This window comes from Myotis davidii, unplaced genomic scaffold (genome assembly GCF_000327345.1).
Source record: "Myotis davidii unplaced genomic scaffold, ASM32734v1 scaffold622, whole genome shotgun sequence".
Taxonomy (NCBI): domain Eukaryota; kingdom Metazoa; phylum Chordata; class Mammalia; order Chiroptera; family Vespertilionidae; genus Myotis; species Myotis davidii.
The window spans coordinates 243498-267968 of NW_006293532.1; the positions used below are offsets into that span (position 1 = coordinate 243498).

Here is a 24471-nt window from a genome sequence, read left to right on the forward strand (position 1 = left end):
TTACCCTTTTACTATATAGAATAGAGGCCTGGTGCATGGGTGGGGCTGGCTGGTTTGCCCTGAAGGGTGTCCTGGATCAGGGTGGGGGTCCCCACTGGGGTGCCTGGCCAGCCTGGGTGAGGGGATGATGGCTGTTTGCAGCTGGTCACAACCCCTTCAGGGCGGGGGTCCCCACTGGATTGTCTGGTCAGCCTGGGTGAGTGGCTGGTGGCTGTTTGTAGGCTGGCCACAGCCCCCAGCCACCCAAGCTCCCAGTGGAGGCTGGCTGGAAGCAGGTATCTGGGATTTATGTATCTTCTATAATTGAAACTTTGTTGCCTTGAGCGGAGTTCACAGCTGGCCAAGGTAGGCGGGAAGCTTGGCTTCCTCCATGGCCGGGGCAACCAAGCCTCCTGCTTGCTCCAGCTCCATGGCTGCCGGCTGCCACCTTGGTTGGGTTAATTTGCATATAGTCGCTCTGATTGGCTGGTGGGCATGGCTTGGGGTGTAGTGGAGGTGCAGTCAATTTGCATGTTTCTCTTTTATTAGATTAGATGAGGTAAATTTGATATAATTATCTTATAATTTTATACCTATGGTGACTAACAATTTCACAACTGCAGGTTCCCATAGAAAAGAAGGAAATCTTATTTGCAACAGCATGGATGGGCCTAGAGAAAATATTATGCTAAGTGAAATAAGCCAGTTAAAGAAAGACAAGCACCATATAATTTCACTCATATGTAGAATCTAATGAACAAAATAAACTAACAAACAAAATAGAAACAGACTCATAGACAGACAACAGACTGACAGCTATTAGAGGGGAGAGGGGCTGCAGGGTTGAATGAAAAAGGGGAAGGGATTCAGCAAAAACAAAAACAAACAAACACGCAAACAAAAACCAAAAACCTCATGGATAATGCAGCTTCATGACATTTGGTATAATCACATGTTCACTGTGCAAGTGTTAGATGAACTCCTTTAAACTGGGAGACATGAGGCATGGCTTGCAACTCTCTGGGGAGACTGACTCATCTATTTCTCTGGGTAAATGCCTTCATGGATGGAGCTTAGATAAACATCTGGCAGAACAGTCCCAAGCTCCCTTATCCTAAGGACATTTCTAGTTGTTTATAAATTTTTCCATATTATAATTTCGTAGGCTGAGGAATTCCAGGATCCTCCTCCCTGGATTTTCCAGCAGGAGACTGGACCATCCTAATTTGCCATAATACACTTCCTCTTGGCGTAGAGCCCCCGCTTTGATGATCTCCAGGGCACAGTCTTCCTTTGGAGCTGCCTCGGCGTTGAGTACCCCAGACACTGCCTTCATGGCTGAGTCTGTTAAATGACAAGAGAAGTGGGGCGTTATCCAAGACTAGTAGAGCCTCCATCAGCCGTGGGCAAACTACGGCCCGCGGGCCGGATCCGGCCCATTCAGCTGTTCTATTTGGCCCGCGGAGCCGAAAGAGCAGAGGGTTCTCTTGCTCTCCCCTTCGCTCCTTCACCAGCAGCAGTGTTAACATGTATTAGTTCACACAAACACTCCATCCATGCTTTTGTTCCGACCCTCCGGTTCAGTTTAAGAACCCATTGTGGCCCTCGAGTCAAAAAGTTTGCCCACCCCTGGCCTACATCATTGAAAGGCCTGCTGACCCTAACAACTTAGCAGATAGGGGCTGTTTGCCAGTGCTTACTCTGAAAGGCCCATGGGCCCTATCGGGAACACATGGAGAAGACTGGGTAGGCTTAGGGTCTGTTGGGCAAAGAGAGGTTTCATACAGTCCCTGTCTTCCTGGATGAAGATTTGTGGGGGCAGTTAGAGCTAATTAGTTGAGAGATTTGAATCATGTTCTTCATGGGTGTTTTGATTGGGGGTGAGGAAGTAATGTGGGCGAGCAGAACAGAGAGAAGTCACAAAGAGTGCTGCATGATGACTCACCAAGGAAGAGGACAAGAATTCAGGCCTTTGCTCCCTTGTCAACATTATCCACGTTCACTTAGGAGGAATCTCTGTTATCTTCTCTCACCTTCCAGCTTTTCATGTTCTTTTTGCACAGCTTCTCTCCCTCTATCTCTTCCTTGTTTCACTGTGCGTCTCTGTCTTTCTCTCTCTCTTGTTCTATAACTGCTACTCAGTTTAATCAATTGCTCTTTAAATAAAGTTTTCTTATCACATTTGCCACATGTTTTAGATAAACTTGCACTTGGGCTTGTGAAAACTTAGAAAAATTATGCAAAGTATTCCCATACATTGTTCGCCCTGCTTCCCCTAATTATGCAAAGTATTCCCTTACATTGTTCGCTCTGCTTCCCCTAATCATAATATCATACATACCCATTGCACAATTAGCAAGAACAGGTGTGGTATAATTGGAACACTGTTACTAACTAAACCACAGGCCTTATTTTTTCACTAATGCCTTTTTTTTTTTATGATCTAAGATCTTATCCTGGATTTCACTTACTATTAAATTTTTCTTATTTCCCATCTAATCTGTGATAGTTCTTCAGTCTTTCCTTGTCTCTCCTGGGTCCATTGTTTTCTTATTGGAATGAGGTGATGCGTTTTTGGCAAGAATACTATGAACACGCTGCTGTGTCTTTTTCAGTGAATCATATCAAAGGGTTCATATTTGATATGTCTTATTACTAGTGATGTTATTAAGAAAAACAAACTTGTATTTGATATGTCTCATATAGGAAAGTAATGGCCATTTCAAATCCAAGAGGATATAAGGTGCTCAGAATAGGATCGAGTGATGTGTGTGGTGTCACTCAGCATATCTGGGGGTAAGAATGGAAAGAGGGGGTCAAAGAGTAGTCAGAGGCTCCATTAGTGACAAGAGCACTTCATTAAATGAGGACTTAGTGCTCTCACTGGCTTTCAGGTCACTACACGTGAATCGGGGAGTTCAGCACCCTCTACCCACAATGGTAAGACAGACGGTCCACCTGCAGGCCATTTATTCCAGTCTCTTGACCTTACCTGTGTCTATGAGGCCGAGGATACAGAGAGTGATTGACACATTGACCTTGGCCACTGAATATTCCGTCCTGAGGGAGGAGAAAAACCCATCGAGAGCAAACTTGCTTGCAGAATAGGGAGCAACAAGTGGACTAGCCATTTTCCCTAAAGAATAAATAAATAGGTTAATGAGGTGATTCCTTTCAGCTGATTTTGGCTTTATCTGTAGCAGATGTTTTAACTTCTATGGTGTCCCTTAACCCTTTAAAGCAGTGGTTCTCAACCTTGGCTGCACATTAGAATCACCTGGGAATATTTTTTTAAAAATCCTGATTTCTGGGCCTCATCCTCCGGAAGTTGTTTCTTTGTTATGGGGTGGGGCCACAACATTAGTAACAAAGAAACAATTTCTCTCTACTCCCTATAGAGATTATCATGCTGTGTTGAATTTATAAAAAGAAAAAAATTTCTTTTCCAACCTTAATATATAAAGAACTCTTTTTTTTTAAAAAATATATTTTTTATTGGTTTTTTACAGAGAGGAAGGGAGAGAGATAGAGAGTTAGAAACATCGATGAGAGAGAGACATCGATCGGCTGCCTCCTGCACATCTCCTACTGGGGATGTGCCTGCAACCCAGGTACATGCCCTTGACTGGAATCGAACCTGGGACCTTTCAGTCCGCAGGCCGACGCTCTATCCACAGAGCCAAACCAGTTTCGGCTATAAAGGACTCTTTAAAAAATACAATCAAATCTCTTTAGGGAACCAATCCAACTCCATCCTGAATCATGAGTTTTAGCTTGGGATTTGACTCTAATGGTGTGCAACACAGAATGCCCAACCAGACTACCTGGTACCACTGGGCTACTGACTAACCTAGGGCTGATCCAAATATCCGAGCAGGGTTGCAGAAGTGGATTGGTTAGATTTTAGTAAGGTTGGTACATAAGAGGGACTAAAAAAGAGCCATATAATCCCACAGCTGCTAACTTTTTTTTACCTCCAACCCAAGATATCTGGGGATCCAAGGGTTTGGCAAGAGCTCTCTTCAGGCCCGGCTGGATGTGGCTCAGTGGTTGAGCATGGATCAATGAAGCTGGAGGTCATGGCTCGTATTCCCAGTCAGGGCTTGCTCCCCAATGTGGGCTGTGCAGGAGGCAGCAGATCAGTGATTTTAATGCCTCTACTATTTTTGGCAGCTAGAATTATATAGTTTAATTCTTAATTAGGCCTTTGTTCTTCTGTTAACCACTCCTTCTGCTCAACTCCTTTTGTTCTCATGAAGTTAGTCAGAAGCTGCTAATAGGGTGTCTCCTTGTCAAGCAGGAGGAGATACCTTCAGGGTCATACAGAGAATTTATGAGTTTGTTTTGTGGAGGGAAAGAATGTCTTCAAGTTAGCTGTGAGCAGCTGCTGACGCCCAGGAGTCTGATACATATAAGCGTCATCTATACCTCAAGAAACACAGACTTCTCTCTCCGTTCCCTGAAACACCCCCTCCCAAATCCCCTAGCTGCATCAACACTCATTCTGTTTGCTTTTTGAGAGAGATGGATTTGAGAAATCTTGCTCTCCTGTCCTCTTGCTTTGTCCAAATCAAAGAAACATCAGTGTCTCAATGTTTTGGCTTTCCCTGTGCAATGGGCACTGGAACCTGAATTGTGGAGTGATTCACGTACACAGGTTCAGGAAGTTAGGATGTAGACATGTCTTTTGAGGGCCACCATTTAGCCTACTACATTAACACTGATGTATCTAGTCCCCATTCAAGGTTTGCACGTGTCCTCATCATATCCTTTAGAGATAAAGATCCAAGTGAGGCTCATATGTTGCATTTAGTTGTCATCACTCCCAAGCTACCTTTAAGCTGGAACATTATCCAGTATTTCCTTAACGTTCATGACCTTGACACTGTTGAGTACTGCCAATAATTCTGTACACGGTGATACCCTGGAGCTGGCTCCTACTGGATTACGAGAGCTGATTGCTCAATTTCATTGAATTTTACAAGCAGGCTGAGGTCATGTTGAAATGGCCATCACGAGGTTCTTATATATGGAAATGCTACACATAAAATTATTTGATTGTTGCCTTTTGGAGAGGTAGTTGTTAAACGTTTACCAGCACCCTGCCAATGAATGTCCCTCAGTTTTGATTTTTTTTCTGTTGTTTCCTCATGATTAGATTCAGGCTATGCATTTTTTGGCAGGATCACAGGGTTCATTCTAATTTTCTTCCTTTTCATACTTGTAACACTGACAGTGAGAACCTGATCCTCAGCATATATTATTCATTTGATTAATGCCCCCAGTATGTGATTATTCATATTTGTACCTTTGCCCTCTGTGTGGACATCCTCCTCATCCCCAATGGGCACTGAACCCCATGCCAGGCCACAGGGATGCCCTCTTTACTCCATGTTGAGCTGCCCCATTGCAGTCTCCTTTGCAGAGGCCCTTGTTGCCTCTATTATTATTATTATTTTTTTTTTAAATATATTTTTTATTGATTTTTCACAGAGAGGAAGTGAGAGAGACAGAGAGTTAGAAACATCGATGAGAGAGAAACATCGATCAGCTGCCTCCTGCACGCCCCCCACTGAGGATGTGCCCGCAAACAAGGTACATGCCCTTGACCAGAATCGAACCTGGGACCCTTCAGTCCGCAGGCTGACGCTCCAGCCACTGAGCCAAACCGGTACAGCACCTCTATTATTACGAGCCCATGCCAGATGCTGCATGGCACCCTCCTTGGTCTGGTGTGTACCAGGTGCCTGGTATAAACCAAACTACCATTGCTGCCCCTTGTTTGGACGCCCTTCCTATTTCACCTCGGTCTTGACGTTCCAAGTCAGGCTGCCATAGCTGCTCCCTGACACAAAGCTATTTCATTCTGCTCAAGTTTGACAACCTGAGCCAACAGAGCAATATTTAAGGATGATTATCCAAAGGATATAGAGGGGGCTCAGACATGTCTACCCCTGCCTCCTCTTGCTTGTAGCCTAACCCTGCCCTCCCGTGGCCTGGCTGATTAGACCTGTGTCAATAATTGTCCCTCTCTCGGTTGAATGACTTATGGGATTGACTTATACAATTCAGCTGAGCCAGCTAGACACCTCTTCTCTGGAAGGAATGTGGAGTTGGGAGATTGAGAGATCAAGAGAGTTGGCAATGAGGCAGAAGTCCAAAGCATATTGAGAGTTGTTATGTTGAGAAAGGGATGTGGCAGCCAGGCTGAACTATGCACCAAATGAAGCAGAGGCTAATAGAGAAGAATGAGAGTCAGGTATTGCATAGCCACATTCTCTCTGGGACGTCCCAAGGTAGCCTTATTTCCTGGTGACTTCTCCATATAAGGCCAGCTGTCTTTCCAAGGATGGACTGAGTCAGATGTGTGCCCAGTTATGGGCCAGTGATTTGGGACCCCTTCAAGATCATATTCATAAAATGTTGCTCAACATTTACTTAGAGACTACAGGGCAAGAGTGATTTTATAATGCCAGAAATAAAGGATTTATTACATGTATGTATTACATGGGAGTTCCTGAGACAGACATCTTCATGGAAAAACACTAAATAATTTATAACTCCTATAGTAAAATCAAGTATGCCAGATATTATTTGGATTCTGACTTTCAGGCATTTGTCAGCTAACTGTTTGCAACATTGGTAACTTTGCTTATAGGTTCATAGCCATGTTGAAAAATATCCTGCCATAAGTGCTTATATATATTAGTATTTATATTTGTGACTGCATTATATTTGCTGGGTGAAATGATAGGAACACTTGTTAAGACTATTGATACTAGATTTTTAAAAAATCAATTGTGAAAACCAGTTAAAATGAATACAAAAACCATACCCCTTTCCAACCAACAGTATATGAGAGTGTCTCTCTCACACCTACTTTGTGGAGTTAACAAAGCTTTAAACAATTTTGTAGGCAGGCCAACAAACCAAATTAAACAACAAAAAACAACAGCCCACCCCCACCATGGTATTTAGTAGTTTGGATTCAGTAGGTTAGTTGGTTTAGTCATTTGAACTTGTTTGTTTACTTGGGAAGTTGAGACAAGTTCTGTCCTCCTGAAGTCAGAGGAGAACTATTTTGTGTTTGCTACCAGGTTGAGACCTATCCCTTACTTTCCTTTTTATTCTAACAAAATTTACACCACACTCATGGTACAATAAGCAGTTCTGAAGTGTAGAAGATAAAAGCTGGGCTCATACTATATATACTGTTCTCTAAATTATTTTTCCTTTGAACATAGGATGTTTATAGTGAGTATGTATACAAATTTACATAGTATTCCACTTCAACTGAAGAATTTATTGCTAGTGGTGGATATTCAGGTTGCTTTCAGTGTTGTTTTTTAAATTAAATTTTATTGGGGTGACATTGGTCAACATGAACATATAGGTTTCATGTGTGGATTTCTAAGTTACAAAATCTGTATATTGCACCATGTGCCCTCCACCCAAAGTCACATCTTCTCCTGTCACCCCATATTAGGACTCTCTTCTCCCTACACCCTTCCTGCTGGCAACTGCCAAACTGCTGTTTGTGTTCATAAGTTTCAGTTTTATATCCCACAGATGAGTGAAATCATATGGTTCTTAGCTTTTGCTGTCTGACTTATTTCACTTAGCATCATGTTCTCCAGGTCCATCCTGTTGTTGTAAATGACGTTATTTTGTCCTTTCTTCTGGCTGAGTAGTATTCCATTGTGTAGATGGAACACACCTTCTTTATCCAGTCCTCTATCACAGGCACTTCGGTTGTTTCCAGTGTGTGTTTTATTCCTGTAAACAATGCCTTAGCAATCGCTGACGCTGGAATGTAGGCTTCATGTGGGCGAGCACCTGACCTCACCTGGCCTCTTTTGCTGGCTGCCATAGCCCAGCATCTGGCACAGGGCCTGGCTCAGAGTGGGCCCTCCACACATATTTTGTGAGTAAATGAATGGATATATTTGGGGAGCACTTGTGCAAGGTCATCTGTAGAATAGAGTTCTCTGATGTAGAGTTCTGCTCTCTTTCCGGCCATTCCTCATCTTGTGCTTCCTTAAGTGGACTTCGCATTGAAATCAATACTGATCTCAACAGGAATCCTCCTTGGGCCAAGCTCAACTTCTGACACTATATGTTCACACCACATCAAATTCACTTTTCATTTTCTTAACTTCATATTTAGGTATTTTTTTTAATGCTATGCCTCTGTGAACGTTTGCAATAAGAAACTGCATAGGAAATGAATTTGCTATATTTGCTGTTATAAGAGTGTTGCTAATATCTCAATGGGCAAGGCCATGTAAAAACCATTTACAGAACAAATTATGAATTGCCTGTAACACATGACAATGAAATTCATCCATTAATTACTCAACTTTCATTAAATATCTAATATCTGCAAAGTGCTGTTATAGAAAATAAGGATATGATGCTAATCAAAAAATAGAACTTTACTGCTCTCAAGAGAACAGGGACCTCACATGCCATCTCACAAGTGAACACATTTAAATGATAAATACAGCCCTAGTTTGTTTAGCTCAGTGGGTAGAGCGTTGGCCTGCAGACTGAAGGGTTCCAGGTTTGATTCCACTCAAGGGCACATGCCTGAGTTGTGGGCTCGATCCCCAGTTGGGGGCGTGCAGAAGGCAGCTGATCAATGATTCTCTCTCATCATTGTTGTTTCTATCTCTCTCCCCCTCTCTCTTCTTCTCTGAAATCAATAAAAATATATTAAGAAAAAAATTATAAATACAGTCTTTTTTCCATACCTGCGGGTTCCACATTGATAGGTTCAACCATCAGCAGATCAAAAATATTTGGAAAAAAAAATGTTATGTTGGGGTCGTGTACATACAGTTAGGCCTACATCTGTACTGAACATGTACAGATATTTTCTTATCATCATTCCCTAAACAAGACAGTATAACAACTATTTATAGCATTTACATTGTATTAGGTATTATATCTAATCTAAAGATGATTTAGAGTGTTGACTGAGAGAAAAAGGTAAGGCTGCCAGGCAAGAAAAACCCTTATTTGGGCTTTTGAATTGAAATTCAGAAACATAGACCTGGAAGCAACCAGAAAAGTGTCCTGTCTGGGGATTAACATTTCTGTTACATTAGCTGTTTACCAAGGATTATGATCAAAGGGACATTTATCTTTTGGAAGTCATTGGCTTCACATGAATATTGACTTTCCATTACTGGGAAAGAAACATTTTTGCACAGTTCTTAGAAAGCACAGCCATATGGAACACAGACAGTTTCTTTCTCAGCAAAAAACTTGTGTTTTTTTGCAAGTCAGCAAGGTTGATGCAATTTGGTTGTCCAACAAGATGGGGTCAGAGTACAAGATGACTCCGGTCATCTCTTTTCACAGAAGTATACAGAGAGATGTGCATTGGTTATATGCAAATACTATGCCATTTGACGGAATGGCCTTGAGCATCCTGGGGTGATGGTGGTGGTGTCTTGGAACCAATCCATTGCTGATGCTGAAGGACAACTGTACTAAACACCTTTTACCTATAAAATTGTCAATTGTTGCCAACACTAGCCTTAAAAACATTCCCATCATTCCACCCAGCAAATCCAGTGTGTAATTGATGTGATGTGCTGCAGTTATGAAGTTCATGGAGCTAAAGGGCATGACAATGGAATGACCTTTACTTTTCTAAAATGGAACTTATGTCATGAAGACCCACTCGACTAATGGCAGATAAAACTTTTCCAGATGTTTCCAAATGTTCTCTGCCCAATCCAGTGATTCCCCTCCCCTGCCCCAATCAAATTGGAGTATTAATATCTCTGTTTCAGTTTATTTCACAAATACCATGTAGGCATTCTCTTTCCATTATTTCACCTACCCCACTGTCCCCTGCATCTGCTAGAAGGGGTTTTGTTTTCATGATGGACCTTGGATGTCAGAGAGACTGGGTCTGGGGTGTGTATGTAATGTGTAGGATACACATGTGGGGTGGCTTGCCTTCTAGTTAAATTTTTTTTAAATTGAATTTAATGGGTTGACATTGGTTAATAAAATTATATAGGTTTCAGGTGTGCAATTCATCATCTGTATATTGTATTATGTATTCACCACACCAACTCAAGTCTCCTTCCATCAACCTTACGCTGTTACCTTCCCCAAACCCCTTGCCCTCTGGCACTCACCATACTATTGTCTATGTCTTTGAGATTTTTTTCTTTTTTAAAAAAAAATATATTTTATTGATTTTTTACAGAGAAGAAGGGAGAGGGATAAAGAGTTAGAAACATCGATGAGGGAGAAACACCAATCAGCTGCCTCCTGCACACCCCACACTGGAGATGTGCCCGCAACCAAGGTACATGCCCCCAACTGGAATCGAACCTGGGACCCTTCAGTCTGCAGGCCGATGCTCTATCCACTGAGTCAAACCAGTCAGGGCGAGTTTTTTTTTCTTTGCTTAATCCCTTCCCCTTTTCAAGAAGCTCCCCAACCCCACTCCCCTCTCACAGCTGTCAGTCTGTTTTCTATCCACGAGTCTATTTCTATTTTGGTAGCTTATTTTGTTCATTAGATTCCACATGTGAGTGAAATCATATGGTACTTACCTTTCTCTGACTGGCTTATTTCACTTAGTATAATGTTCTCCAAGTCCATCCATGAAGTCACAAAAGGTAACATTTCCTTCTTTTTCTATGGCCGAGTAGCATCCCATTATGTAAGTGTATCATAGCTTTTTTATCCACTCATCTACGGATGGGCACTTGGGCTGCTTCCAAATCTTGGCGATTGGAAATAACAGGGCAATGAACATAGGGATGCATGTATTCTTCTGGATTAGTGTTTCAGGTTTCTTCAGATATATTCCCAGGAGTGTGATTGTTCCATTTTTAATTTTTGGAGGAAACTCCAAACTGTTTTCCACAGAGGCTGCACCAATCTGCATTCCCAACAACAGTGCTCACCAACACTTGTTGTTGATTTATTGATGGTAGCCATTTGGACAAGTCCATTTGGACAGATGTGAGGTGATATCTCATTGTGGTTTTAATTGGCATTTCTTTGATGATGAGTGATGTTGAACATCTTTTCATATGTCTGTTAGCCATTTGTATGTCTTCTTTGAAGAAGTGTCTCTTCAGGTCCTTTTTTTTTTTTTTTAACTGGATTGTAATTTTGGTGTTGAGCTATATCAGTCCTTTATAAATTTTGGATATTAACCTCTCATCAGATATCATTGGCAAATATGTTCTCCCATTCAGTGGGTTGTCTTTTCATTTTGTTGATGGTTTCCTTTGCTGTGCAAAAGCTTTTTAGTTTGACAATTAAGGATTTAATTCATTTTGAGTTTATCCTTGTGGTCTAGTTTCATTTGACCAGAACAGTATGGGTTTCTTTCCGGGCTCTTTATTCTGTTTCTTTATCTATATGTTTGTTTTTATGCCAGGATCATGCTGTTTTGATTACTATGGCCTTGTAGTATAGTTTGATATCAGGTAGTGTGATTCCTCCTACTTTGTTCTTCTTTCTCAAGATTGCGGTGGCTATTTGAGGCCTTTTGTAGTTCCATATAAATTTTTGGAATATTTGTTCTAGTTCTTTGAAATGCACCATTGGTATCTTGATAAGAATTGCATCAAATCTATAGATTGCTTTGGGTAGTACAGATATTTTAATGATGTTGATTCTTCCTATTCATGAATAATATATACGCTTCAACTTATTTGTATTTTCTTCAGTTTCTTTTTCCAGTGTCTTACAATTTTCTGAGTACAGATCTTTTATATTCTTGGTTAAACTTATTCCAAGATATCTTATTTTATTTATTTTTTGATGTAATTATAAATGGGATTGTTTTCTTAGTTTCCTTTCTGATAGTGCATTATTGGTGTATAAAAATGCAACCGATTTTTGGGTTTTATTTTGCATCCTGCAATCTTACTGAACTTATTTACCAGTTTTAAAAGTTTTTTTTTGTCTGTGGAATCTTTAAGTTACTTTATATACAGTTTCTTCAAATAATGACAATTTTACCTTTTTCTTTCCAATTTGGATGCCTTTTATTTCTTCTTCTTGTCTGATTTCTGTGGCTAGGACTTCCAGTACTATGTTAAATAAGAGTGGTGAAAGCAGACATCCTTGTCTTGGTCCTGATCTTAAGGGAAACGCTTGTAGTTTTTGCCCAATGAATATGATGGTGGCTGTAGGTTTGCCATATATGGCTGTTATTATGCTATGTTCCCTCTATTCTTATTTTGTTGAGAGGTGTTTTTTTTTAAATCATAGATGGGTGCTGGATTTTATCAAATGCTTTTTCAGCATCTATTGATCTGATTATGTGATCTTTATCTTTCAATTTGTTTATGTGATTTATCATGCTTATTGTTTTGCAGGTATTGCATCAACCTTGCATACCTAGTAAAGCCCACTTGATCATGGAGTATGATCTTTTTAATATACTGCTGGATCTGGTTTACTAATATTTTGTTTTAGAATTCATGTTCATCAGGAATAAGATTTCAATGTTATGCAATGCCTAGACATGCATTGGGGACAAAAATGATTGCTTATCACTATAATTCCATAAACAACTTAATCCAGCCTCTGGAAGGAATGATTAAAAACCCAGTCCAATACTCCTTGGCTGACCTCATTTTTAGACTTAGCACCTTATGTTTGTGGAATTCAGATTTTAAGGAGGAAGGATTAATGAACATTGATGTTGACTATTTAAAAGAATATAGCATAGAACAGAGACATTCTTCAGTTAGGGAGAGAAAGCTAAGTTGTCAGTACTTTGGCAGTTCGAAGACATGCTTTAAGCAAACAGGCTGAATTCTTTTGGCTATAGAACCAATAGACTTGAAGGATAGTAGTCCAACTAGATTTCCATCCAAGATTTCACAGAATTACAAAGTGATATTTAGTAGGTGTAGAAGGTGTCGAAGCAGAGGTTATCAAAATTTCACCACGCCCTTGGACTTTTACAGTAATTCTTGTTCCTTTCAGGAACAGTCACACTGTGTATATGTTATAGAAAGTTAAAATTTCCAGTCAGAGATGATGCATGTCTTTGCATCAGTAAGTGTATTACTTAATCAACTGAAATTCTTAAAACCACCTACACCAGGACTGATGTGAGGGTTTTGGCCAGTGCCCTAGGGCAGTGATGGCGAACCTATGACACGCGTGTCAGAGGTGACACGCGAACTCATTTTTTGGGTTGATTTTTCTTTGTGAAGTGGCATTTAAATATATAAAATAAATATCAAAAATATAAGTCTTTGTTTTACTATGGTTGCAAATATCAAAAAATTTCTCTATGTGACATGGCACCAGAGTTAAGTTAGGGTTTTTCAAAATGCTGACATACTGAGCTCAAAAGGTTCGCCATCACTGCCCTAGGATGAACTGGGGATGTGCCCAGCACTCTTCCCACTCAGTATGCATCTGGAAGCTCTCCCTTCCTTTGAGCCCAGAGGGAGGCTGTGACTGGGGAGGGTGGGGCGTCTGTGCTGCCTGGGAGGCAAGGAATGCGTATCAATCACTGTTTGGTGGGTAGTGCAGACACATTGCCCTTTTATCCCACCACCATCCAGGCCTCTCCCGCCCAGGTAGAGCTCTTTACAACATCGATGGCATTTTTAGTCACAGCAATAACGAACATTTGTGCAGTGCCTAAGAACTTACAAAGGCCGTTGGTTTCACATTGCCAGGAATGAAATTGAGATGGCTGACGTTGATGCTGGTGTTCACACCTTCCAGCCACATCCTTCTAACTGACTAATCAACAAATCAAAACAACTAACCAAAAAATTTTCCCTGGGACCTGTGATGAAATGCACCACGGCACCCCCCACGCTTTTTACTGGTGACAACTTCTGATGCTGCCACCATCCAGGACATCAGGGACTTCTCTTGACCACACAGAGTTCTCTTCCTCTGTACACACTCTCTCCCTATCCCGTTGGTTGTTTAGATTGGACGTTTAGTGTAGCAAGTTCTGATTTGGAGTATACGCCACTACAGGCAGGTCTGTGAATAATATGGTGTGTTTGTTTCTGTTTATTTCATTTTGCCTTAGCTTAACCCACTGAGTAGGCAACCATATGTTGTTAAAATATCTCACTTTTCAGTTCTACCTTTGCTTCAACTAACCTCACCTACTACATCTCTTGTAGTGAAAGAAGCAAAGTCCTTTTCACTCATCATGACCAGGCCTCTCTCTTAGTATGATAGGTTGTACCTTTAGCAGTTTCTCAATGTCCCATTGGACTTCCATTTGTAGATCATAAGCCATCAGGCTTCTGGTAGGCACTCTGAACTGCTGGTCTTTCTCCGTTCCTTCCAGGAAACTTGTAGCCCATCTACCTTGAATGATCCCTCATTTTGGATTGCCCCTGTTGTTCTCAATGGCATCTCTCTTACTCAGCAAGCGCGCTCCTCATTGAATATGCATGTCCACGTCTCTTATTGATATATCTGCTGCCCACGCATATGGGAAAATTGACAGTGGCTTTTGCTTAATATCACTGTGAGCATTTCAACTTCCAGTTTATATTGTGTTATTTCTGTGCATGAAAACTGGTAAAAAAAATTCACGTTTACTACAGAGCCCCCAACATCCTCCCTGGCACATCTCCTGCTCCGACCTTCTACAGCGGCCCCTGCCCCACTCACCGGCCATGGAGGAGACAATGACAATGCTTCCATTGCTCCGCTTCAGCATGGGTAGGGCAGTCATACTCATGACCACATAACTGATGTAGTTGACCTCCATGCTTCTGCGCACTAAGGCGATATCACCAGCAAATGGTTCCATAGTAGCGCTGGTGATGTGATTGAGAATGAGCATGTCTAGTCCTCCTGCAAGAAATGACTCTGTTGAGAGAAACTATCTGGGGTGGATACCTTTTCTTCTGGCGCCCCCCCCGCCCCCCCGTTCCTACGCTCCCCGAGCCAAGTCCCAAGGAGCAAAGATGATAGAGGAAGTCCAGAGGAGGAGAGAAGAGAAGCAGCCTCACCCAAGATCTTTCCAGCTTTGGCAATAAATTGCTCTGCGAAGGTCATGTCCTCCATGGTGCCAGCAATGTAGTGTGCTGAGGCTGCTCCATACTTCAAGCAGTCGGATACTATCTGCAGGGACACAGTGACCTTGGTTTTAGTATTGTAACCAGATTCTAAGTTTGACAGCTTGCCAACACAAAAACCAAACTCATGAGACATGATGCTGGTTGAAAAGAAAAGAGATGTTATTCAAGTGCTGGTCACCTGGGGAGATGGGGGACTCTTGTCATAAAGCCCATCATCTCAGTACAGGCAGAGGTGTTTTTTAAAAAATATATCTTTATTGATTTCAGAGAGGAAGACTGAGGGAGAGATAGAAACATCAATGATGAGAGAGAATCATCGATCGGCTGCCTCTACACATGTCCCACTAGAAATCGGGCCCACAACCCAGGCATGTGCCCTGACCAGGAATCAAACCATGACCTCCTGGTTCATAGGTCAGTGCTCAACTACTGAGCCAGCCATCTGGCTGGCCAAGCAGAGATTTTTATAAGGAGGGAGAGGCAAAGCATAACAAAGAAATCAAGGGCAAGGGGTTGAAGAGTTCTCTATGTGCAGTCTAGCACAGTCTATTCTGATAAGGATCTTAAATCTGGTCAAGTGATGGTGTCATCTCACTTTTTTCTTGTCATCTTGGTTCTATGGTTGAAGGTTAGCAAATCTCCTGGATCTGGGATGACTGAAGGCTGGAGTCTATATCTTCTGAAGTTAGTTCCTAGGATTCTCATACAAACATGCTGTTTATCTATAAGCTACATCTTAGTCAGAGTCAGCTTTACAGAAACAATGTCAAAGGAACGGCGGGCTGGGGTACAATTCCTACGGTTACAGTATTGGCTACAGACCTTTGGGGATAGTCTCTGAGGTAATGGGGATTTAGATGAGAAGTTGTTCACAGCACTGGTTTGATAAGAAATGTTAGCGGGTTTATGTGCATGAACGTGAATTTAGTGAACGTGTGTGTGTGTGTGTGTGTGTGTTACTAAATGCAACCCGACATAATCTTTGTCCTCGGTATGAAATACTTCTCTGGAAGTATTTCAGGTAGGGTGTAAATGGGTAAGTCATCACTGTGCTTGGGTTCAAGTCCATGATTTGTGTATGTGAGTCTCTGTGAATAGATGTTTTTGAACGATCCTAGTTTCCATGTGGGTAGCCCTAGGTTTGTGTATGGTTTATATCCTTGGGTTTGTGAGTCTGAGCATAGAAGAGGGCAAAGAGGGCATGTGTGTGAAAGTTTGCATGGGTACAAGAATATTAATTCATGTGTAGATACTGGAATTTTGATACCTGAGTACATATTTACATATCTGTGACTTTGTGTATAACTGCATGTGCAGAGGTATGTCTATGAGTCTATATAACCCAAGAACTTTGTGTCTCTCTCTCTATATATGTATGGGAATGAACACTGAAATGCGTATTTTTATATTATTGTGGGTGTTTGAGCCTGTATGTGTGTGTGCCTGCACATGTGTGTGTATGCATTGTGTATGTATATGTAAGTATATGTAAAAATATACCTGGGCATGTAAGCATGTATGTGTTTGTGGGCACAGAACCCTCACCTTCTTTTTTTAAAAAAAATATTTTATTGATTTTAGAGAGGAAATGAGAAGGGGAGAGAGAAACATCAATGATGAGAGAGAATCATTGATTGGCTGCCTCCTGCACACCCCCCACGGGGATCGAGCCCGCAACCCAGACATGTGCCCTTGGCCGGAATCGAACCCGGGACCCCTCAGTCCACAGGCTGACGCTCTATCCATTGAGCCAAACCAGCCAGGGCACCCTCACCTTCTTTAGAGCTTCTTCTGACCTCGCTGTCACCATCACGTGGGCTCCCATCTTCGCCAGATGATAGGCCATCTCTTTTCCAATCCCCTTGCTGGCCCCTGTGACAATCACTTTCTTTCCTTGGAGCATCTCTGGGAAACCCCAAAAGGAAGTGAGGAGTAAACCCAACTTGGCAGCAACATTCCTCCTCCTGCTCTGGACATGGGCAGCCTTATCTCAATGCCTCACGGTTATGCGTCCAGATCAGCTTATTTGCATACATCAGTGGAGGAAAGTTCAAGTCTTTCATAAATATGCTCTGAAATGGTGGTTTGGCTTGGTTGCTCAGAACCAAGAATACCTACTGTTTCTCCTAAAAATCAACAACAAGACAAAACAACCCTCCGTGGACAGAGGTTTCAGCTGGAACACTAGCGTTCCCGGTGTTTCTGGACTCAGCCAGTTTTGCTCCATTGAAAAAAAAATGCAAAAGGTAATCAAAACAGAGATCCCAGGGATCTCCCCTCACTTCTGGTTAGTCATCAACTCCAGACCACTTTCTTGCCTCCAACTTATCAGTCTTTCCACGGAGCTCAGGTATCTGGCTGAGCTGTGAATTTTGGAGTTAGCCTTATTTTTGTAGGGGATCTGAAATTGCTTTTCATTAAGGGGCCCAAGTGCCACACAGACCATTTGCTCTTGGCTAGGTGATTTCCCTTCCCCACTCTCCTGTGACCCAGCCCCTGTGGCTGAAGGACACAGAATTCCTCTCCTACCTCTGGGTCCCTTGTCGTTCTACAACTTTGGAGGTCAGGAAATCATCATGATCCTCCGGCACTGCAGCTACCTGTTTTTTTCTTTTTATCTATCTCTTCAAAATTAGACACACTGGTACTTACCTGGTTTGAATTCCTCATCCGCGGAATAGTAGTAGTAGGCCAAGCAGATCCCCAGAATGGGTAGGAGATAGTTTTTCATACAAGCCATCGGACAGGGATCTGGCACGAGGAGCCCTGTAGGACACACAGAGAGAATCTACACAACTTTTTACAGCCTTCCAGGCAGGCAGCAGCCTCTGAATTGTGACATCAGGGCCGGGAAGGCTGGAGTAGTCTCAGACAGTGCTAGCCAATTTCCCTGTAAGAGCAGCGCGATTGGCTATGGGTGAGATCGCACTTATCTTGGCAGCCTGCATGGTAGATTTCACAATGAACAATATTTATTCCAATGCATTGAGCAAGAAGAGACTTACAGATCGCCAAGTTCATGACTGTACAGGACTGGATTCCCAGCATCACTGCCCCGAGTCCATCTTCCTCTGAACACCATTTACACTAGCAGTCAACGACCTTACAAAAGTGCATGGCAAACCCCCATTTCAGAGCATGTTTATATGTGTGCGGCTTCCGGGGAAATGTGAGTAATAGCCAAGAGAGCCAAGTTCAAGTCAAATCTCACTCTCAGTCCCACCTCCTAGTCAGAAGCTATTAAAAATAATAGCCCAATACAGAAAAATAAGCTTCTTAAGAAAATATGTGCAAAATATGTTCTTGGAAAATAAACAAGCCCGATAAACCTCACACAAGTTCAGTGACCATGTATTACAACATCAAAAGGGAATGCAAGCCAGCCAGGGCCCAGAGGGCAAGACTCTTAGGAAAGCTCTAGCCGATTTGGCTCAGTGGATAGAGCATTGGCCCATGGACTTGAAGGGTCCTAGGCTTGATTCCGGTCAAGGGTACTACCTCAGTTGCAGGCTTGATCCCTGTGTGGGAGGCAACCAATCCATGTGTCTCTCTCACATCAATGTTTCTCTCTCTCTCTCTGTCTCTCTCCCTCCATTCTCTCTCTCTCTCTAAAAAAACACAACACACCAAAACCCCAAAACAAACAAACAAACAAACAAAAACCACACCGAAAAACAAAAAAAAACTGATGGAAAAATATCCTTGGGTGAGGATTAACAACGACAACAAAAAGCTCTCAGGAAAGTACAACGGAATGTACACTTAAGACTTTAATAGCAAATAAAGAAGGAATAATGAGTGCCAAAACCCAAAAATGGTACAAAGCTATTAAGCTGGGTCTTATAAATGTTATTGAGGAATGAGAACCATGGAGAAGTTGCTGCAAGAAAAGGCCTGGTGCAGGAGAACAAGCAGCAAGCATCTCCGAGGCAACACTGGCCTGAAAATCCCACATCCAGCTAAAAACTGATCTGGAACAATACAAGGGTCATAGAGGAGAAACCCTTAATTTAGAATTTGTCATAGAATTATAGAAATAACTATGCTGATATGTCTATAGTAAGATTCATTAAGGAGCGATTCTTAAAGAATGACTTGAAGATATATTATTGTTAAGTTTTTCAACTTAAAACCAACTAACCAAATCATAAAAATTACCCCATCACAGAGCAAATTTGGAATTCTGCAAAGTTACCAATAGAACTGAGAAAACCATTTACATGTGACGGTAAGAATGGGTACGGGGCTTTGGACAAGGAATATGGGTTGAGGTAGTGGTTGGGGGATTCTCACAATATTAAGAAAAATCGAGTTATGACACCAAGTACAGGATCTGGAAATGCTCCCTGAACTTTCACTTCAGAGTAAGGGAAAAGAACTGAAGACCCAAAGGAGATGAAATAATTTGTCAACAGAGACCCACAGCTGTAAAGTTTACTTCCAGAAAACAATGAAAATTTGAGAATAGTTAAGGGCTAGATAGAGTGCAAGGTCCATGGAGGACTAAATAGAAAAAAATAAAAAGGAAAATTCAAGTAGAAAATTATATTACCTACTGTCAGAACTGTAAGAGTTATATGCATAATTTTATAACTGACTTTATGCTACCAAGGTATGTTACAGACTAGACTCCATGCTCATCTCTACAGCAAAGGAAATTTAAGTTTATTTTCTTAATACTGTACTATTAATAATAAAATTATAGGAAGGAACAATTGCTTGAAAATATGATGCTGCTGAAAGGATGGAAAGATGGACAGACTAGGAAAGTTTATTGTCTGACAAAAAAATAAAAGAATTAAAATTCACTACTGAAAAGATAATCTAAAGACATAAAAAAATAACAATGAGTAGGATAAACAGCAGGGCGATAGAATGTAAAACTAATGCCTTGACTATAGTTGATTGTTGGCTGAATTAAAAAATAAAGTCCAACTTTGTGCTGCCTCAAAAGACAAATAAACACAGACGCTAACTCACACACAGATGAATAACTTGATGACCCAATAGCTATCATGCCAGAAAACAAGGACAGAGAAAGCACCTAACAAAGTAACATTCATGGAATTAGATGAAATAATTTTTAGTCAGTAAAGTGCATTAATGAGAAATGAGGACAATGCATAATGGTATATATTCTTAGCAGTTCTTAAAATGTTTAGTCTCAGGATCCCCTTACAACCTTAACAATGATTGAGGATCACAAAGAAATGTGCATATGTGGGAAAAAAGTCATATCATCTCTTAGTATGATTATGAAAATAGTTTTGATCTTTTAGACCCCCAGTGGGGTCTCAGGGACCCAGGGGTAGCACATTTTGGCCATATTATGTAATAAACACGGATCACTGTATGTTCATATTTACATGCCTGGTTGTTTCATTTGCTTATAAACTCCTGGAGGACAGGGACCCCATCGTTTCCATCTTTGCTGTTTTAGTGTTTCTGAGTTTCCGCAGCAACGAGAAGATGCCTGGCTTCCTGGACTGAGTTAAAAAGCAGGGAAATCCCTGGGATTCTGTGTTCTGGTCACACCCGATCAGCCCCACTCCCTAGTCCTCTTCTAGAGCTTCTCACCAATTTAAAAAATATGAAAGGAAACAACGGTTTCACCTTGCATTTCTTTCGAGTCAAATTTTCCCCAAGCAAGTAAAGTTGCTTTCACTGCCACAGCACCAAAGCTAGCTGTGCATGCCACTCCTCTGTGCTGCCTCCCATTTTGAAAAATTAAATTTCAAAATGGGTAACATTGGTTAATAGCATTATAGAATATTCAGGTGTACAACATTATACTATGACATCTGTGTACTCCACAGTGTGCTCACTACCTGAAGTCTAATTTCCTTTCATTAGCATATATTTGACTCCCATTACCCACTGCTCCCTTCCCTCCCCACTTTCCCTTCTGGGTCCCACCTGTTAGAATGGCCATTATAAAAAATTATAAGAAATAACAAGTGTTGGAGAGGGTGTGCAAGAAAGGGAAGCTCAGACACTGTTGGTGGGAAACTAAGTTAGTGCAGCCACTATGGAAACCAGTATGGCCTGGCCAGCTTGGTTCAGTGGTTGAGTGCAGACCTATGAACCAGGAGGTCATGGTTCAATTCCAGGTCAGGGCACATGCCCGGGTTGTGGGCTCAATCCCCAGTGTGGGGTGTGCAGGAGGCAATCTATCAATGATTCTCTCTCATCATTGATGTTTTTATCTCTCTCCCTCGCTCTTCCTCTCTGAAATCAATTATATATATATAACAAAAGCATAATATGCTAATTAGACTGGATATCCTTCTGTATGACCTTCTGCATGAAGCCGGGGCTGCAAGGGAAGCCCGGGTCCCGGGTGCCAGAGGGAACCCGGAGCCGGCAGCGGGGGAAGGAAGGCCTACACTTGCACAAATTTCATGCATCGGGCCTCTAGTATATATTTAAAGAAAACAGTATGGAGACTCCTCAAAAAATTAAGAGTAGAGCTACCATTCTGCGTGCCCCTTCTTTGCAATGCACTGACTATCTACATTTCAGACAGGCTTTCCGTGAAATATCATGAAATATCCGTGAAAAAACAACCTGGCAGTTTTCAGAAACCCACAGAGAACGGGTTCCCCTCAGCTGGAGGTGCAGGTGGGAGGCCAGCCAGGCCTTCATTCCCAGCCAACTAAAGGGGGTCCAGAAAAAGCAACAAGGGGAGAGGAGCACAGGGGTTGAAGGGAAAGGGACTCTGGGGGATGGGCCAGGCCTGGGAGGACTACTAGGAGAAGGCAAACATGTGAGAAGGAGCAGCCAGAGGGAAATTTGCATACATATGGCCTGACATGCGGATCTCAAGAGAGGAGTTCCTGTTATTTCTGAGTCCCAAGCCACTACTGTGCTTTTCAGGGCTGTTCCGCAGCTTTGCTAAGAAGTGGCCTCTTTTTGAGAAAAATGAATCCTGCCAGGGGAATAGCGGGCAGACAGGCCCAGAGTAAATGGGGGGCAAACGCTTCCTTTTGGGAGGTGCTGCCTTCCCTAGGAGAATAACACGCACCTGTTGAGACAGGAAAGGATCTTGGCATAGCATTAGAATTCCCCTTCTCCCCACCCGCCACCCCAGGCCAGTTCCCTAGGGCTGATTTTGGAGGAATTTGTAAATCTGTGCCGTGGCCACTGAAATTTGTTCCCAGCGATGGACACGGCTATGGTTTCTTCTAATAACAGGGACTCCTCTCCTACCTCTCCTCCCTTTCCTCTCTCTCCCCGGGGGAAGAAGTTATCATTCAGCAACTCTGCATGACCCTCCTCCTAATGGACAGATTTACTCATAGTTTCCACCGAATGGATGGAAGCCCGGTGTGCGCTGTCCTGTCCCCTCCTGTCATTTGTGGTCTGTGGCGGGGGCGCTGGTGGGGCAGACCACCTGTGGCTGGGAAAGCTAGGAGCCTCTTGGGGAAGAGCCAGTATCCTAATGAGGCCCAGAGCCAGCGTGGATCCCGGCCCCTCAGTGCAGGTGGAGTGGAGGCAGCTCAGAACATGTCCTAGCGGGTTTTTCGTGTTTTTTTTTTTTTTTTTTTTCCATCTGGCCTCACTCCTATTGCACTGGCATCGGAGCATGGAGGGCAGAGCCCACACAGTAACTGAAGAAGCCACTGCCTGAGGACTTGGGTGAAGCATTGGTACACAAGGGAGCAGAGGGCGAGTCCCACACAGCTGAGAGGACTGACTCCAGCAAAAACCACCTCTCAGCATTGTGCCCTGGTTGCTCCGCCCGGCTTTCAGGGGGCACAGCGAGGTGGCACAGCAGCCTGTCTGGCTTTCTTAGGGTGCCAGGGACCAGCATTATAGGGAACCACTCCCAGGTGGGAAGCTGGGCTGCCAGATTTAGCAGATGGAAGTACAGGACACCCAATTATATTTGCTTTGCAGGTAAACAATGAATACATTTTTAGGATACCTGTAATCTCAACTATTGCAGGTAATATACTTATGCTAACACATTTTTATTATTTATATGAAATTCAGATTTAACTGGGTATCTTATGGTTTATCTGAGATTCTTAGACGTGGCACAGACCTTTGGGAACACGGAGAAGCTGTGCCTCAGGTGTGGACAGAACATCCTTGACCATGGCTACTGAGAGCAGAGGCGAGACCACCCATTTACCTCCCCGACCATGGAGTGCAGGAGCCTGGCCACAGACAGCCTCTCAAAGGACTCTGGGTAGGAAAGGAGGACAAGGGCATATGGCTGAGTGGAGATTGCACCTGCTGACATTTATTTAGTGCCTACTACGTGTCAGGTGCTATGAATGAAAAATAAAACCAAAACACGATGCTTTCCTGACCAGGTTGACCGCAGTATGTACCTCTCACTCTTGTTTCTGCCTCATCATGCTCCCTTCTGATCTTAAAATGCAATTCACACCTGTAAGGCAAGGAAAATTCAACCCTGGTTGGTTGAATTTTCCATTTTCTGTCTGTTGGGAGGGGTCATGACCTTTGAGGGGGGGGGAAACAGCCCAGAAAAATGACCTAATTAGGAACAGAGCATGGTCTAAGGTTTACGATGTTGAGTTTCTGCCAGCAGAGGGAGCCCCAGGGTTGGGAGAGAAAGCTGACTGCAGGGGTTAAAAAAATCACTAGGGTGGGGAACTTTCTGGCAATGTGTCCAGCAGTCCAGAGGGACTTCAGAGTCAAATTCAGATAAAAGAGGATGAGAGAGAGAGGAAGGGGGAAAGCTAGACTTACAATACACTGACATATACACAGCAACAGTTACACACCCAAATCGCAGAGCCCCATCCTTGCCCCCTCCGTAGGCACACTGACAATTTCTGCTCTAATCCAATGGTTCCCAAACCTCGCAGTGCCTCTGAGTCATGGGGGGAACTAAGGGCAGATTCCCAGACCCCACCGGGACCTGTGGAACCAGACCCATCAACGGTGGGACCCCGGAATCTGTATTTTTAAAAAACCCCCCAGGCGATTCTGAAGCAAACTGTGGACAGACAGTCTGATAAACTGCTCTGGGTAATTAGGTAAGTACTTTAATTGTAGCTTGTTTGAGACTTAATTTAAGGGCTCCAGGCATCAACATGTTGACGGATGGATTGAATGTAATTCATGGGAGTACACCATTATGATTGAACTTTCTCTCTCTCTCTCAAAAAAGAATAATTTCTAGAGAGAACCAAGATGGCGGCATAGGTTAACGCCGGAGTTTGCTGCCTCGAACAACCACTTCAAAAGTGAAACTAAAAGACGGAACGGACATCACCCAGACCCACAGGAACGCTGGCTGAGTGGAAGCCCTACAACTAGGAGGAAAGAGTAACACATACGGACACTCAGAGGAGGCGCAGAGCTGAAGTCAAATTCTGAGGTGTGGAGTGTGCGGAGCAGGCTGGCGGCGGAGGGGCGGTTGGCGTTTTCAATTGGGAGGGAGTGGCAGACT

General features: G+C 42.7%; 1 protein-coding gene across 2 annotated transcripts in view; it reads right to left on the reverse strand.

Moving 5' to 3' along the window:
• Window positions 1-873: 873 nt before the first annotated feature.
• The window catches only part of HSD11B1 (hydroxysteroid (11-beta) dehydrogenase 1), a 30307-nt gene continuing 6709 nt past the window's right edge, over window positions 874-24471 (reverse strand). Inside the window, exons 2-7 of one of the 2 annotated variants that reach the window (XM_006767174.2) lie at window positions 17697-17810; window positions 16819-16949; window positions 14976-15087; window positions 14632-14817; window positions 2972-3115; window positions 874-1323 (exon numbers count right to left, since the gene is read on the reverse strand). In XM_006767174.2, the coding sequence (XP_006767237.1) occupies window positions 1106-1323; window positions 2972-3115; window positions 14632-14817; window positions 14976-15087; window positions 16819-16949; window positions 17697-17784 (879 nt within the window). In that variant the 5' untranslated portion in view covers window positions 17785-17810 and the 3' untranslated portion in view covers window positions 874-1105. Of the gene's footprint in view, window positions 1324-2971; window positions 3116-14631; window positions 14818-14975; window positions 15088-16818; window positions 16950-17696; window positions 17811-24471 lie in introns of those variants that run through there. The other variant, XM_015566161.1, reaches the window with a different exon arrangement.